This window comes from Salvia miltiorrhiza, chromosome 7 (assembly GCF_028751815.1).
Source record: "Salvia miltiorrhiza cultivar Shanhuang (shh) chromosome 7, IMPLAD_Smil_shh, whole genome shotgun sequence".
Lineage (NCBI taxonomy): Eukaryota > Viridiplantae > Streptophyta > Magnoliopsida > Lamiales > Lamiaceae > Salvia > Salvia miltiorrhiza.
Genome location: NC_080393.1, coordinates 24,077,898 through 24,095,214, shown reverse-complemented (window position 1 = coordinate 24,095,214; position 17,317 = coordinate 24,077,898). Strand labels below are relative to the sequence as shown.

General features: G+C 36.7%; 1 protein-coding gene and 1 non-coding gene across 5 annotated transcripts; both read left to right on the top strand.

Annotated features, from left to right (window-relative positions):
- The first annotated feature begins 12,165 nt into the window (after nt 1-12,165).
- Nucleotides 12,166-16,068, top strand: LOC130993614 (ADP-ribosylation factor 2). 4 transcript variants are annotated; one of them, XM_057918565.1, is made up of 7 exons: nt 12,166-12,499; nt 13,610-13,778; nt 13,944-14,014; nt 14,185-14,304; nt 14,950-15,068; nt 15,164-15,245; nt 15,325-15,563. In XM_057918565.1, exons 2-7 carry the CDS (start codon nt 13,631-13,633, stop codon nt 15,328-15,330), a joined length of 546 nt encoding a protein of 181 aa, XP_057774548.1. In that variant the 5' UTR covers nt 12,166-12,499; nt 13,610-13,630; the 3' UTR covers nt 15,331-15,563. The 4 variants fall into 4 exon arrangements, with proteins under 4 accessions (XP_057774548.1, XP_057774547.1, XP_057774545.1 ...); XM_057918564.1 differs by having other exon boundaries at nt 12,286-12,460; XM_057918562.1 differs by lacking the exon at nt 15,325-15,563 and adding an exon at nt 15,853-16,068 and having other exon boundaries at nt 12,304-12,460.
- On the top strand, nt 14,736-14,827 carry LOC130996446 (small nucleolar RNA U19). The gene has a single exon (XR_009092619.1). It is a non-coding gene; the product is annotated as a small nucleolar RNA U19 (small nucleolar RNA).
- Nucleotides 16,069-17,317: the final 1,249 nt, after the last annotated feature.

Genomic DNA, 17,317 nt, shown 5'->3' with positions numbered 1-17,317 from the left:
CCATGAAAACCCGAGCTGAGAGTCCAGCCGTCATCCCATCCGAAAAACCGAAGCAAAACCACCCGAACAAGCGAACCCACAAGCGCCAAAACCAAGAACCAGTTACATGATAACTCGAACATGACTATGGGTAGACATGTCCTGCGACACCGCGAGCTTGATTTCCTCAATAGCAAAAGGCCACCATCCCTCCCGACGCTCGTTGTTGGCCATAATATCAGCAGGTTGATTGCCTTCTCTATAAATATGCATAACCATTATGTTCGCTAATATTTTCACCACGCCGCAAGTATACGGGTAGTTGTAATATATGGAAGCAAGGTCGTATCCCGCAAGGATTAGTAGTTCAATATAATGATTATCCTAGGTCATTTATGCTATAGCTATTTAGACTAAACGATGGAGTGATTGGTTTGATTATCTAACTAAATACTTAACAAGTGCAAAGACAAATAAAACCAAATAAGCAAGTGGATTAATAAGATGATTAAGACGATTTAGGGACTAGGCATCGATGGTTAAGCAAAGGACTTCAATTATAGCTCAATACTAATCTTGACGATCCTAATTATCTAGAGTGATCTCCCAACTAGTTCTAGCCCCCTCCCGGACGACTAGAACGGTAGATTACGGGTCATAGTTGCCGTCCCCGGTCAACTTCTAACCTATAACTCCCAAAAGCACACAAAGATCGACATACTCTCACCCAACTCTCAACCTCCCGGTTATCGAATTGATATGTTTCAAACACCTTATCTATTGCAATTATCCTCTCCCGATTCAAATTGCAAATTAGAAATGCATAGAATGTGGCCAACAAACCATACAAGAATTAAAGCAAGGGTTTGAAAAGATAAAGTGCAAAGGAACAAACAAGATTTATATTGAGCACAAATAATCAATCCATTACAATAATAATCTATCCTAATCCCCAAATCAAAGAGAAATTTAGCCTATCATGTTCAACAATAACATACCCAATGAAAAGAGAAACATAAATGAAAGAGAGAGAAAAGAATAATCAAATCCTATTTAGAAGCTTGCTTCAATCCTCTCTCTTCTTCAATGCCTTCTTCAAATGGGTAGGAAGGAGTATTAATGGGGGTTAGGGCTTGGATATGGAGGTAGGAATGAGTATTGAATGATGGAGTGGATGAATGATATGAGAAAAAAGAGGGAAAAGGGGGTTTTGGGGCAAAAATCGCGTCTGGGCCCACCAAAGGGAGCAATCCCGCCTTTTCCCGCGACCACGGCATGAACCGCGGTCAAGAACGCGGCCAAAATGAGAGGAGACCGCGGTCGAGGCCCGCGGCCGCGGCTCGGACTGCGGGTGATTGTCAAAAACGTTCTGGACTGCTTTGGAGCAGAGGCCCGCGGTCGGGCCCGTGGCCGCGGCCCGAACCGCGGCTTACTGGGCAATTTTGGAGCAGAGGCCCGCGGTCGGGCCCGTGGCCGCGGCCCGGACCGCGGGTTCCTAGGCTTTATGCGCAGTCCGCTTGTTCGGCTCCGTTCTCCCTCGTCCGGACTCGGATTTGATCGCCGTTTGCGCTCACGGATTCCTCTCGAGACGTACTTCAATCTCATGTCTTCAAAATCGTCCAATTAATCTTTGAATTTTCCTGAAATCACTCCAAAAGATACACCAAGCATCAAAACTCAACAAAACTCAAAATTGGGATACAAACACATATTAGCAATCAAAATATGAAGGGAAATGACAACAAATCATGTGGAATTGAGGTACGAAAACCATGTTTGTCACATTATCGACATATCCCTAAGATGGCGAAGAGCCTGTTTCCAAGAAGCGATAAAACGCCACGGAACTTCCAACGTTCGTGACTCCAGAAGTTTCACGACATAGGTCGAGTCGGACTCAATCCAAAGATGAAACCAGTTCCTATTATGAGCAATGTTAATTGCCGTGATAATCGCCAAAAGCTCCGCTTCAAAAGCAAAACCAACGCCGCCTTTTATATGAAAGCATCCACGAACCACCGCCCAGTTGTCCCTGAAAACACCTCCAGCAGCGATGATTCCAGGCGAACCCATCGCGGAACCATCGGTATTTACTTTGATCCAGCCTTTTATTTAGATATATCATTATGAGATTAATGTGGGAATAAAGATTTATTTCAAATTATTTTACATAACAAATTAAATCAAAAAATTTATTTATTTCATATATATCTTAGTATCATTTTCTTTATTTATATGACCAAATTAAATCGAATAACTTATTTATTTAAAATACATTGAAGTATTATTTTATGTATTTTATATGACCAAATTCAATTGAAGAACCTATGTATTTCAAAAATATCTATACTTTTATTTAGGTTTGCAAATATTGAAATCTAATTGCAATTTTTCAGACTTTGAATTGTGAAGTTTAATATAAATTTAATGTGAAAAAATATTTATTTGAAATACATATTATAAGTATTCCTTTATTTAATTTTTCCCGTGATTAAATTTAATAGAAAATCAATGTAGGAAAGATAAATAAGCTAATGTATTCATGGGAGATTAAGCCTTTTATTTAGGTTATGAATTGATAAAGTTTAGTATAAATTCAATGTGGGATAGATGGAAACAAATGTAAAAAGGGGTAATTGCCTGTAAATTCCTAACGTTTACACAGAATTGGTTTTTGCACCTTTTTTTATTTTTCTTCTTTTAAATACCTAACCTTTAGTTTTTGTCTGAAATTTATCCGATCACCGGTTTTTTCTTACGCCGGCGCCGGAAATGCCACTTTGGCAGCCGGAATTCACACTGTGGCAGCCGGAATTCTCCACTTGGCTCATTTGTGACATGTGGCAAAAAAAAGCTGAAAAAAATTGAAATAAAAAATACATGTGGAAAAAAAATAAAAAAGAAAAGAAAAGGAAAATCACCCACCCCCCTCGTCCTCTCTCCCTTCCCCCACCCCAAACCCTAACTTTCCCTCCCCCACCCGGCGCCGCCCCCTGCCACCTCCACCACCGCCGACGCCGCCACCCACCGCTACCACCACCAACGCTCCACCGCCTGGAGCAGCTGAGGAAGTCGATCGTCGCCGCCGTCCTCCGGAGCAGCAGACTAGCCTCCACTTTGTGGTAGTGCACGAGCAAGGCGCGCGACCAAGCGGCGGAGCAGCAGACCAGCCTCCGACTTCCGGCCTCACCCTCTCCAGATCTCGCTGGCCTCCCTCTCCCCAGATCTCGTCGGTCTCCCACTCCCCAGACTGCAGCGACCTTCCCCTCCCCCATCCCCAGATCCCGTCGACCTCCGCCGCCCCCTCCCCTTCTCACCTGACTTTCCCCCTCTCCCTTCACATCTCACCAGTTCCAATTTCTCCGAATTGAAGCAGCGAAGCACGGGGAATTGGTGGTGGCGATGGCGGTGGTGGCGCAGCAGGGGGCGACGCGAATTGGTGGAGAATTGCGGATCTAGGGCACGAATTGTTGCCCTTTGTGCGCTGCCGTTTGCGCTTGCGAATGTGGTGAGAACGGTGTAGGGTGGTGCCGGCAATGGTGGCGGCATAGGCGGTGGCGGGTTGGGGACTGGGGAGGGGCAGACGGGATCTGGGGATGGGAGAGGGACAGACGGGATCTGGGGATTTTGGGGAGGGGCCGATGGGTCTGGGATGGGAGAGGGCCAATGGGTCTGGGAATGGGGGAATGGGTGGCCGGCGCTGGCGTATGGTGGCGGCGGGCGGCGCCGGCGGGTGGCAGGAAGAGGAAAGAGGTGAATTAGGTTGGGGAAGATGATGAGTTGGAAATTTTCTTCTTTTTTTTAAATTTTTTTTTGCCACATGTAAAAATTATATTTAGATGTCAATTCCGGTTGCCATCTCATCTATTCCGGCTGCCAAAGTGGCATTTCCGGCGCCGGCGTAAGAAAAAACCGGTGATCGGATAAATTTCAGACAAAAACTAAAGGTTAGGTATTTAAAAGAAGAAAAATAAAAAATGTGCAAAAACCAATTCCGTGTAAACGTTAGGAATTTACAGGCAATTACCCCATGTAAAAATATCATATACTATTATATATAGAATTGAGAGAAACAAATACTCAATTGTGAGAGTGCCACATAAAATAAAGAAGGGAAAATGTGCAGATTGGCCCCCGAAGTAGTAGCCCCTATAGCGTATAACCCCTCTTACTCACTGTGTGTGCAACTAAACCCCTGAACTCCGAGAAAAGGGTGCAAATTCCCCCCTCTGACCTAACGCCGTTAAGTGTCCGTTAACGTTTGGGTTTAATTGCACCCTCTACTTTAGGGGTGGATCTGCACCTTAATTTTTTTTTTTTTTTTTATATAATTTCAGCAACCAACCTCCGGCATCAACTTAACCGCCCCCGTACTCATCGATTCTGACTTGCACCTTGTCAGTTCGCACACGCCCAATCTCTTGGTTGTCGACTGCCCACCGCTTACATGCAGCAACGCCACCAGCTTCTTCACCGCCCCGCACAACAGCATCTTCTCCAACACCTTAACCTTTTAGGCTTATCTTATGATATTAATTGTGTATATATTTATCTATATAATATATATTTAAATTTTATTTATTTATTTTTGAATAATTATTAAAACTCTAGATAATAATTATGATTTTATTTTTGGTTAATTTAATATTTGTAAATTTATTTTAAAAGAGAAAAAAGAATGGATCCGGGTCAGAACACGAGACCCTGTGAATCTAATGGATCTGGACATGAATCTCGTTTTTTTGGACCTAATGGGTTTGGACCGGATCCTGACCTAAGTAAAAAAAATACGGATATGGATTTGGACCAAGCAGGTTTCGATCTAGGTCCACATCTGGAGTTGGTGATGCTGCTGCATGTTGGCGGTAAGCAGTCGACGATCAAGAGATTGAGCGCGTGCGAGCTGACAAGGTGCAAGTCAGAATCGATGAGTACGGGGGGCGGTTAAGTTGATGCCGGAGGTGGGTTGCTGAAATTATATTAAAAAAAAAAAAAAAATTAAGGTGCAGATCCACCCCTGAAGTAGAGGGTGCAATTAAACCTAAACGTTAACGGACACTTAACGGTGTTAGGTCAGAGGAGGGAATTTGCACCATTTTCTCGGAGTTCAGGGGTTTAGTTGCACACACAGTGAGTAAGATGGGTTATATGCTATAGGTGCTACTACTTCGGGGGTCAATCTGCACCTTTTCCCAATAAAGAATAGTGAAGAGCTCTCCAATATGTAGCTCTATATACAATACATAGATAGATTGAAAAGGTCTAAATAGGACTCATTTGTCAAGAACAAGTACGATAATAGGGGTGATAGATATATATTTACTAACTTAATTTGATGCTCGTTGGAAAAGTTAGAGCTCTTGATAATGAAATGACCCGATATTCTTTCGACAAGTGTGCTTAATTAGATACCATACTTTCAAGGTGAATATGTAACATAAAAAATTAAGACCATCCACACCAATAGAGCCCCTTTGGAGGCTTTAGGGGTGATCCCCACTTAAGAGCCACCACTCCACAACAAGTGATTTTAAAATGGGTTCTAAAATTTTAATTTTAATTTCTCCTCATTTCTCTAATTTAAATGTATTTTATAATTAAAATAAATATTAAATTTTTAAATAAGAAATTTCATTAAATTTAAAATTGAGAATTAAAATAAAAATTATATTAAAAATTAAAAGCATTGAAAATTTTAGAATTTTAAAATACAAAAAGAAATTTAAAAAATAAATAAAAATAGAAAAAATTAAATCAGATCCATTGAAACAAACCCCACCCCCCGCACCCCAACCTCCTCATTCTTCATATTACTTTTATTTTCACTGTAAAAATTATGTCATAGCAGCAACGAAGAGCCTCGCTGCTGTGGATGCTCTTATTATTAGTTCGAGTTAGGCGGCGGCAGTGGGCGGGATGCGCGAACAATGGGGATCGAGGCGGGCAGAAGAGCCCCACTGTTGTAGATGCTCTAATAATAAAAGATACTACTAATTTATTATTGGAGTAAATTACCCTGCATCAATATACATATATGCATGATGTATAATTGAACGAAAAATAATTATAATTTAAGTCTCAAATTATTCAAGTATGTTAATATTAAAATTTTAGATGATTTAAATATGTACGTGAATTTTAACCATCAAATATAAAACATAATTAGAAAAAATAATCTGACTTAAAATAAAAAAGATACTTTTTTTTAGGGGAAAAAAAGCAAACAAAGAAATGAAAAGGCTCCTCTCCCTGAGCCCTAACTCGACCACCACTTGCAATCGTAATATGCCGAGGCTCCACGTATTTTAATGTTTTTTAGAGGAAACATATTTTAATTTTCAATAAACGTCCAAAGTTCATTTTTTGAGCTGAATAAGTAAAGAGTTGAATAGGAAACTTTTCTATGCTAAAGTAAATTAGATTCAAGTGACAAATTCTTATTTACTAACAATATATTTCTTTTTTTTTTATCAGGAAAAAAGGAGTATATTACCAAATGCAACGGTACTAGAGGTACCGAATGCCAAAAGACAGAGTACATCAAAGGCATCCAAAACTTTCATCGCCAAAATAAAACAAATTCCATCACTCATCTAACCGCAAAAGCCCTCTTAACAACTCCTATTCTAGCAGCTTTGCATCAAGAAACCAGCTTCTAAAATCTGTGATATGTGACTCCACATTATATGCTACTTTCCATCCCCAAACTCTTGACTTAATTTCTGCCAACACTTTTTCCGGTTTCCAAACTCCTTGATTAAATTTGCATTCATTTCTTCCTTTCCACAAACACCAAACAACGCATATCCAAATACATGATAAAATAGAGATGTCTGATTTTCTTCCTAGATTTGTAAAGGCAAGTAGATGCTCCTTCGTTTTTGAGTGTAGAACCGTTTTTTTTTTCGAGCCAAAGTAAGATAGCATACCAGATTTCTAAAGTTGCTGGGCATGAGAAGAAAAGATGGTCGGCTGATTCCGTCTGCTCCTTACACAACAAGCAAGCCGCATCCGAATTTTAGGTGATAACTTGTCTTCTGAGAAGGTTGTCGCATGTCGCCATTCTTCATTTGAGAATTCTCCAGGTTGTGGTTTTTGTTTTGAACGGTATAGGTGTTTTCCAGATCATTAAAAACTCCGTTCGACTAACAATATATTTCAATTCCAAATAAAAGAAGTTATTCCAACCAATTAGTCCCTCGAGAATCTAGAGAGATCCTCGCCCAGCTGATGATCTACAAAGGTGTCTCAAACAACATAAAAAAGTTTTCAAGTTTGGCTTCAGATTGGGAGCCAGTTCCATCTGATAATCGTGAACTCCGCCTCTAAGCTAGCGCACATCCCACCACAACGCATGTGTGACGCACGCGTTGGTTGACACATTCGCTCAACACACGCGTGGGAATGATGGACCGTCAGTTTTTTTTCCTGGATGTGGCGGACGGAGGCTGGAGGGGTAGAGGCGTTAACGACACCAATGAAGGAGGAGTAGATTTTGAGTAGCTCGTCGGGATCACATTTTTTTTGAGTCATTTCTTAACTTTGGAGATGTTCACAATTTTTGCGGTGGTTGGAAGGTGGCACGCATGGCGAATAGGGATGTAGAGAGACATTGTAATTTAAAGTGAGGTAACATGCAACATTTAATATGAATGATATGGAAAAACAACGTTGTTTGATCATTTTACATTTTTTAAAGTTATTATAAGCCAACTTGGTAATATATATGACCCGAATTTAGAGAGCCACATAACTTTCGGGCGCAAAATCTAGTCATTAGAGAACCATCGTCATAAACTGCAACAATGAGGATCCAATAATAGCAACCCTAATATGAGGACACATACATAAAGGTCATTTTATGTTAGGACAAAAAAAATTAAATTAATGTTTGAGTTGAGGATCATAGCGAGACCTCTAGTGCAAAAAACTAGAGTCTTATTCATTGTCCCACAAAGCCTTTTTTCTTTTAATTATAAATTTTATTTATAAAGTCTTATTTGATTATATGAAAAGTTTTATTTTCGAATAAAATTTTACTCTTTCCGTCCCACTCCAATAGGCCCAGTCTTAAATTAGAAATAATTAGGGCTCTAATTAAAATTATAACTACTTAATTAAAGGGAATATACACCCCTAATTAAAACTCTAAAAACTCTCATTTTGGAATTCACTACTTTCGTTTTTTCCATTCTCTCTCTCAACAATGAGCGCCGCCGCCATTTCCACCGCCTCCGCCGCTCTCCTTTTCCCCTTTCCCGGCCATGGCGGTCTTCTCCCCCTCCAGATCCCGAAACCTCTGTCAAGCCGCCTTCTCTCTACCCTTTTCTTCTACCTCTACCGCCGTCTCTAGCGGCGCAAACCCTAGCTGCCTCCACCGTGTTCTACCGTCTCCACCCTCCACCGCGTCCTCCGTCTCTACCCTCCACTCTTGTCCACCTCCACCATGTGTACCGCCTCCACTGCCTCTACCCTCCACCTTATCCACCGCGTCTTTGGTCTCCACCACCTACATCTGCATCGTACACCGGGATCCCCAGATCTGGTGAGGGAGACGATGTAGTGGCTGAAACTGCTGATTTTCGGTGGGATTGCAGATCTGGAATTTTCTTTCTCAGAGTTTGATTTCTAAGTTTTTGTTTAGGGTTCTTGATTTGGTATGAGGACAAGAAACGAGAAATGGGTAGAATTTAGGGTTGCTGTAAATGAGTTCTTAGCAATTTTAGTGAAATGGGTAATTATCAATTGATTTTGGTTGATTTTTGTGAAATGAGTTCTTGTTGCTTGATTACTTGGTTTCGTGAAATGGTGCATTTACTTGATTTGTTGGAGCAATTTTTTTGTTTGAGTTTTTGTTGCTGAAAGTTTCGTTCTTGATTTTTTGGAATTTTCTCTCTCATAATTTGTTGAATTGTTGAAGCTTGAAGAAGAATGAGCAAAGTAATTTCTGCATTGAGTTTTTGTTGCTGAATTGTTTCGTTCTTAATTGCTGAACTTTTTGTTGAAGGATTTCTGCATTTAAATGAGCAAAGTAATCAAATGAGATTAAGAAAAAAAAACAAATGAACACTTAATTGCTTAATTTTTGGTGGACCACACCATTTACCTATCAAAAAGTAAGTTTCTTAATCTTCGTACCGAAAATAACTGAGCCTATTGGCCTAAGACGGAGGGAGTATTTTTTTTATTAAAAAAGTCTTTTTTATTTTTAAGAAAAAGGTTTTATTTACTCTTAAGAAAAGTCTTATTTGATTTTATTAAAAGTTTGATTCACATTTAAACAAAAGTCCCGTTTACGAATAAAAAGTCTTATTTGCTCTTAAGAAAAAAAAAATCTCATTTACTCTTAAGAAAAGTCTAATTTGATTTCATGAAAAATATGATTCACATTTCAACAAAAGTCTCATTATAAAAAGTTATATTTGCTCTTGAAAAAAGTTATACTCCCTCCGTCCCGGCCAAGACGCTACTTTTGTTTTTCGGCACGGGATTTAAGGAGTTGTAGATTAATGTTTTAAGTATGTAATAATAAAGTGATAAAGTATGAGAGAGAAAGTAATAAAATGATAAAGTAGGAGAGAGAAGGTAATAAAGAAATACTTAATTAGTGTTAATTAAGTGTTTAAAATTCCTTATTTTTGCCAAATATAGAAATGTAGCATCTTCATTGGGACGACCCAAAAAGGAATATGTAGCATCTTGAACGGGACGGAGGGAGTATTTAATTTTATAAAAAATATTATTTACATTCAAGCAAAAGTTTCATTTATGAATACAAAGTTTTAAAGTCTTATTTTCTCTTAAAAAAATCTTATTTGCTCTTAAGAAAAATCTTATTTGATTTTATGAAAAATATTACTGTCTCCGTCCTACTTATCTTGGCATACTTTCCCTTTTAGTTGTCCCATTTATAATGACACTTTCTAAAAATAGCATGTTTTACCTACCTTCTCTACAAATATAAAATAAGTGAGTCTTATCCACTTTACACTCCTAATCATTTATTCTTAACTTTCGTGCCCAAAATAAATGTGTTAAGATAAATGGGACGGAGGGACTACATTAAAGCAAAAGTCTCATTTACGAACAAAAAATTTTAAAATCTTATTTTCTATTAGGAAAAGTTTTGTTTGCATTTAATATCAAAAGTTCCACTTACGAATAAAAAGTTTTAAAGTCTTAAAATCTTATTTGTTATCAAGAAAAGTTTTATTTGATTTACATATAAATAAAGTCTCATTTACGAATGAAACGTCAATCTTATTAACGTTTAAGCAAAATCTCATTTACAACTAAAATGTCTTAAAGTCTTATTTGCTCTAAATATAAGTCTTATTTACGTTTAATTAAAGTTTTTTTTACTAATAAAAAGTCTAATTTATGAATAAAAAGTCATATTTACTTTAAAAAATTATTTGATTTTATAAAAATTATTATTTATATTCAAGCAAAAGTTTCATTTACTAATACTTTTTTTAAAGTCTTATTTGCATTTAATAGCAAAAGTTTCAATTACGAATAAAAAGTCTTAAAGTCTTATTTAAAATTAAAAAAATATATTATTTGCTTTATTATACTTCCTCCATCCACAAAGAGTGTGTGGTGGACTGAAGGACACGAATGCTAATAAAATGGTTGGAGATGTAATTTTAGTATTAAAAAATCCCACAAATGGTACTTCATCCCTCACACGAATCTTGACACGTATTCCTTTTTGGATCGTCCCACGACTCTTGACACGTTTATAAATATAGTAACAATTATATCCTTATCTCTCCTACTTTATCACTTTATTACCTTCTCTCTCCTACTTTACCACCTTTCATCTCCTACTTTATCACTTTTATACTTTATTAATTACCTACACACTTAAAACACTAATCTACAATTCCTTAATTTCCGTGTCGAAACCAAACGTATCAAAATTCGTGGGACGGAGGAAATAGTATTTAGGGTTGTTGGACCCACCAAATTGTAAAAATAAGGGATGAGTATTTTGTAAATATTGAGTATGAGTGGGGTTTAACAAATAAGGAAAAGTTTCTAAAAAAGAAAACACACACTCTTTATGGACGAAATAGGATTTAAATATCATCACATTTGATTTTTTTTGAAAAGTATCACAAATTTATGTGAAAAAAGTATAAAATAAAAATATAAATAAAAACAACTCAACTAGAAATTAAACTTGAGATCTCTAAGTTTATAAACTAACACATTTTCCATTGGATCACAAAGCCTTTATTAATAAAATATAAATAAAACACAAAAATTTATAAAGTAACACATTTTTCATTGGGTCAAAAAGCATTTATTAATTGTTCTTATAAATTTTATTTATAAAGTGAAAACATAAATAAAAGATAAAAATTCATAAACCAACACCTTTTTTATTGGGCCACGCGACTGACTTATGTTATACTCTCTCCGTCCCTGAAATAAGTTCCTCTTTGAGGACGGCCCAGATTTTAAGAAAAAGTGGTAAAATGTATTGATAGTGAAGAAAAATGTGTTATAATTAATATTGAGAGTGGTGAAAAGGTGAAAAAGTGTTATAATTAGTATTGGGAGTGGTGAAAAAGTGAAAAGTAAGAATAAATAAAGTATTATTAGTGGTGGAGTAGTTGTCCAAAAATGGAAAGAAAGAAATATGAATTTATTTGGGGACGTCCAAAAGGAAAAAGATGAACTTATTTCAGGGACGGATGGAGTATATGAGATCACATGCAAATATTTGTATATAAATAAAATATGGAATTAAAAAGAAAAAGGAAAATTTTAGATAAATAAATATATAGAATTATGGAAATATCAAGTAGGATAAATATATTGAGGACATAAATTCAATATATTATATGATGATATAATTATTTCTGATGTATTTTTTAAAACAACAGTGAGTAAAACTTGTTAATTATAGCTAACGCGGTCTAATTTAAGTGACAAAGTTGAGCCACGACTCTTTTTTATGAAAGGTATTGTGTTCAATCTTCTTTATAAGATGTATTGAGTTCAATTCCGCCTACGTGCGACCTTTTATGTGATGTAGAGGTTTCGAATAATTTTCTTACTTTTACGTAGTGTAGAGTCTCGTCTGCATGTGGATTGCTTATTTAATTATATTATAAATTATAAATACCTCTCATAATTTCAAAAAAGAAAAGTTGTTAATTATAAATCAACATGAAAAAAAAATGACAACTAACAGAAAATGATGTGGCAAGATCGTAATTCATTGGCCAGCTCAACCCAAATGGAATCGACGGCGAATAATTTCCAGAAACAGTGTCATTTCTAAAAGGGCAACGCTGTTATTTTAGACAGGATCTGGTGGCAACGTGGTCATTTGATTAACATCCGGTTGCGGCATTCCGATATAAATATCCGCTGGCTGAAATTTCTCATTACTACTTCTCAGAAAAGGAAAATAGAAAGTTTATAATCTATCGCGTTGTTCTGAAGCAGCTCCCTATTTCTCCGCGTACGCTCTCTACCACCTCCCCAGATCTATTGTTTTCTGGTGCGTAAATTCTTTAGATCGGATACCAATTCTTAGATCTGATTTAGCTCGAATTTCTATGCTCGCGATCTTGTGTTTTCGCTTCAATTTCTTTTGTGAGGAGGGAAATCTGATCGCAATTTTGAGATTTCTTTGATTTGTTCTGTTATATTCGAGTTTTACAACCAGTCGGTTTATATTACTTCACATTTTCTATGTAACTGGAATTTGTGGTTAGTTTTTATTTTCGTTTCTGAAAGAAGCTTTTGATTTCGATTTAGCTAATTTTTGATGGAATTAAGGATTTCTGCGTTCATATGTCTCGTGATCTGATCTAAAAGTTCATTATACATAATGATCTCGATCTGTAACCTATTTCTTTGCGAATTTCGGAAAATATTTCCAACCGACTTTTATTTGCTAGTTCCTTGGGAGATGCGTTTTTATTGCATACGACTCAATTTTTCATAAAGATCCTGACATAATAACTGAACTGTGCGATTGCATGCTGCTAATTTTCGGTTCAGAGATTTCAATTTCAGAGTATCCTGTATTTCTTTCGTTTTGTTAGATTCATCATTTTATAGAGGTGGATCATATTGCTGTCTGTTAAGTGTCATTTGATGGGTGCATCTCAAAATCAGTTGCCATTAGTGAACTATTCCATGCATGTTCGGAGGTCTAGGATGCCATTCATGTGAGAATATGCACTATAGATTGACTTATTCAATAGATTTTATCTACTTAAAATCATGCAGTCATGGAAAATTATTTAAAATTTACGCAATTGTAATTTTTTCCAGTCTGTTCTCAACAATAACTGTGGTTTACATTACAGTCTTGTTTTAATTTAATTTTGATTTACTTCATTCTTTGCAGTATTCTTTATGGTTTAGATTGCTTAGAATATTATCGCATAATGTCCGTCTCAGATTTCATTCTATTGATATTTGCCTATGGTTGATGCACCTATTCATAATTGCATATTTGTGTTACTTGTTAGCTTAAATTGATATCATATATTGATATCAAGGGGTGAATACTGGCGTGAATCATGCATCTCTCCCTCTCTATCTCTCTCATACACACTTGTATATTTATGTAAACAATTTCCATTCTGACAATATTCAGGGACCTAAGTATAAAACAGAAATGGGGCTGACTTTCACTAAGCTGTTTAGCCGGCTATTCGCTAAGAAGGAGATGCGGATTTTGATGGTTGGTCTTGATGCTGCTGGTAAGACAACCATCCTGTACAAGCTCAAGCTCGGAGAGATTGTCACCACCATTCCAACCATTGGTATGCTTTATCCTTTCTGGTGCTCTGCTGCAATTTCATTGACTTCTTTTGTTCCTGTTTATACAACCTTTTTCATTCAAAACATTTAAATAGATGTCTAGCTAATTAATTTGGGTCGTACAGTTTTCTAGTATTCATTGCTCTGTTTTTACTATTTCTGTGCAGGTTTCAATGTGGAGACTGTTGAATACAAGAACATTAGCTTCACAGTTTGGGATGTTGGGGGTCAGGACAAGGTGGAACTCTTGCTTTTTTATTGTTTCATTTGTTTTGCTCATTTATTTCTTAAAGTAAATACATACCAGCACCCAAATGCTGATTTCTGTATCAGTAAGATGGTATAATTATTTCACCTTCTGTATGGAAGCTGCCATGCTCATAATGTGCTGTTATTTACCTTGTTCAGATCCGCCCATTGTGGAGGCACTACTTCCAAAACACACAGGGTCTCATATTTGTGGTGGACAGTAATGACAGGGACCGTGTTGTGGAGGCAAGGGATGAATTGCATAGGATGTTGAATGAGGTGATAATGCTTTATATACTCTGTCCATGTTATCTGTATAACAAATTATCAGCATACTATTTATCATTCAGTACAAGTCATGCGAAGTGTCGGTGGTTGATGGTAAATTGCCCTCAGAAATATGTATTACATATTTTGTTGGGGATTTCTTATTATCCAGGGGGAATACATTCTTAAAGTCTTGCAACAATTTTCTGTATTTCCTCTGCTTATCATAATATGCTATGTAGGGAAACCTGCAATGGACTTAAACTTTGTCAACTTGAGCTTTGTAATGCCTCCATTTACTGGTTTGACCAAACTAACATTTGCTCCATCAATATCTCTGCACAACTAGTTTATTGATGTATAGTAATGGAATGAATGATCTAATAGTAGGTGGTGCCTCTTTGAGTAGCCTGATGAATAACTGCTTATGCTAATGTCTCATCATTGGCTTAGTTAGGAGGCCAATAGTAATTTAAGGCATTTTGAGTGGATTGTTGCATTCTATCAACAGTCCTCCAAGCAGCCGTGAACATTTTCATTCAAATGAATAGATTGTTTCTCTGCTACTGGTTTCTTGTCAGAATAAACATTGTCTTGGCTCTTGTTATTATTTGGGTTAAATGCTGAAAATATTCTGATTTTGTTTTTTCTTGTCAGGATGAGCTGAGAGATGCTGTATTACTTGTATTTGCAAACAAGCAAGATCTTCCCAATGCAATGAATGCTGCTGAAATTACTGACAAGCTTGGTCTGCATTCACTGAGGCAGCGTCACTGGTATGCATTTTGAACTATTTTGGTTTGTGGGTAGTAATCACCACTGCTTTTGAATTTGCTATTGTAAAATTTATCCCAACATGTGTTGCCTCCAGGTACATCCAGAGCACCTGTGCTACCTCTGGAGAGGGGCTATACGAGGGGCTGGATTGGCTCTCTAACAATATTGCTAACAAGGCAAGTTCTTGAGATACTATAATATAAACTAGTATTTGTGATGACCTTATTTAATCAATCTCTGACTCGGTTGTTACAGGCTTAAATGTTGTTGGGAGTTGCTTGGATAATGCGTGCAGCTGTGTTTTTCATAGCCTTATACTAGTCTGTGTGGAATGATTTTGTTTCAAAATTTTTGGAAGTTCTTTGGTACCCTGTGAAATGGCTGTGTAAAACTAAATGAAATTGTTTCATATGTTTGCGGTACACTAGTTTAAATGTAATGCTATATTCATTCATGGACACACTAATATTAAATATTGTCTGCATTCACAGTTATTGGTTGAGTTTTGACATCTTTGCTTGAAATATCAACTACGATGAACTTTGTGTTATAAGAAGGCCCAATCTAGGGTTGTCTGCAACTGTATCCTTGATCTTCTTATATCAAGTTTTTTTGTTTAAATACACATGCAATTCTATTTCCATGTTGTCTGATGGTGATGTTGTTAACCATAAATTAGAAATTTAAATTGTTTTGCAGCTTAAATAAGTTGAATGCACTTCGTTTAGGCTGAATTTGGAAGAATTTTCAACTAATGTGGTTGTAGTAATCCCCGGTATGCAGGGGGGTAGATAGATCATACCGGACTGCTCTGTGAAATCACTGAAGAAATTAGCTGCTGCTGCTGTTGGCCGTCGCTTGTACGAGAATGCCTTTTTTACTTGTTTCTTTTGTCACTCCGTCAAATAGAACTAGAAATTATGCAATTAAGTTCTGTAGCGTCAATTTCTTTTCTTTCTTAGATGACCATTATTTTCAATAATTTCTTTTATTTGGTTACGTGGCTTGATTTTTCTCTTAGTCATTTCAAAATTAATTATTTTTATTAAATTGAGATTTTATTAAAAGGAAAAAGAAGAAACCTAGTGAAAAACACAAGAAAGTAGTCTAAGGGCCTAAGCCTCGTTAAAACTTCCTCAAAGAAAATGTAATGAGAAAAACTTTGAGGAAAAAAGGCCGGTGAGAATATTAATAAGATTCAGCTTCAGACTAACCATTACCATGCACTAAAACTCTCAAAAGAAGTTTGAGACACAACGCCTATGAAGCTTTGAACTAATCATCACCTCCTGGGCGACGATGCCCAAACCCCAACCAATAAAACCAACAAGAAAGGTAGTAAGATAGCCATGGCACTGCAAGATAGCAAGCAAAGCCCGATGACATAAAAAGGTCAGTACCCTAAACTGACGCTGAAGGGGGGAACAACTCCCAGCCGAGCCCGAACCAATTTGGGCTGTCGAACAAACAGTAGTAGGAAGACTACGTAGGAACACATCAGCGCGACGGAAGCTAGCCTACTGGCAGCAGATATCTGATCGACATCCTTCTCCCGCCACGGAACGTTATTGTAAAATTAATTAAATAGTTATATTTTCATTATTTTGGATTGGACATTAGGACTAGTTTACGAACTGAGTAATTTATCAGATTATTTGACAGTTGAATTATTGCTGACAAATTGTGGGTATCGGGACAACATGATAAGGTCAAACATAAATACGAACACGACTTGTTAAGAAATACAAATAGAAATAAATAAGGAAAAACATGAATCTTGTGTTGCTTGGCAAGAGAACAAAGGATGGGAGTAACTAAAATTTCCTTAAAAAAAATACTAATAATTAAAATAATAATTTAATAAAAATAATAATATTAATTCTAACATGTTAGACAAATCTGACACGAAATTATCGTGTCCTTATCAAATCGACATGATAAGGATACGAATCTGATAAGACTTGACACTAACCCATTAATTTCCTGCAGTTTTATATCGTGTTTTCGTGTCGTATCGAAAATTGTCAGATCTACATTTAATAAATACAAATTCCTAATATTTATATAAAATTTAAATGTCCATCAAAGATATTGCCTAAAATTGTCTATTAAGGATTTGCATGAAAGGAAAAAAAAAAATCAGTAAAAAAGAGGTGTCGCTAAATCTTCATAAGGAATGGTTTTGGCATAACTTTATTAGAGCATCCACAATGCTTGTGTCTTAGAGGGGTGTCTTAGGAGTGGGCCC

Coding starts and splice junctions, on each gene's coding strand:
- LOC130993614 (XM_057918562.1), top strand. CDS start 13,631: ATGGGGCTGACTTTCACTAAGCTGTTTAGCCGGCTATTCGCTAAGAAG. Junction 14,305..14,949: donor TGCATAGGATGTTGAATGAG/GTGATAATGCTT, acceptor TTTTCTTGTCAG/GATGAGCTGAGAGATGCTGT. Junction 15,069..15,163: donor TCACTGAGGCAGCGTCACTG/GTATGCATTTTG, acceptor TGTTGCCTCCAG/GTACATCCAGAGCACCTGTG.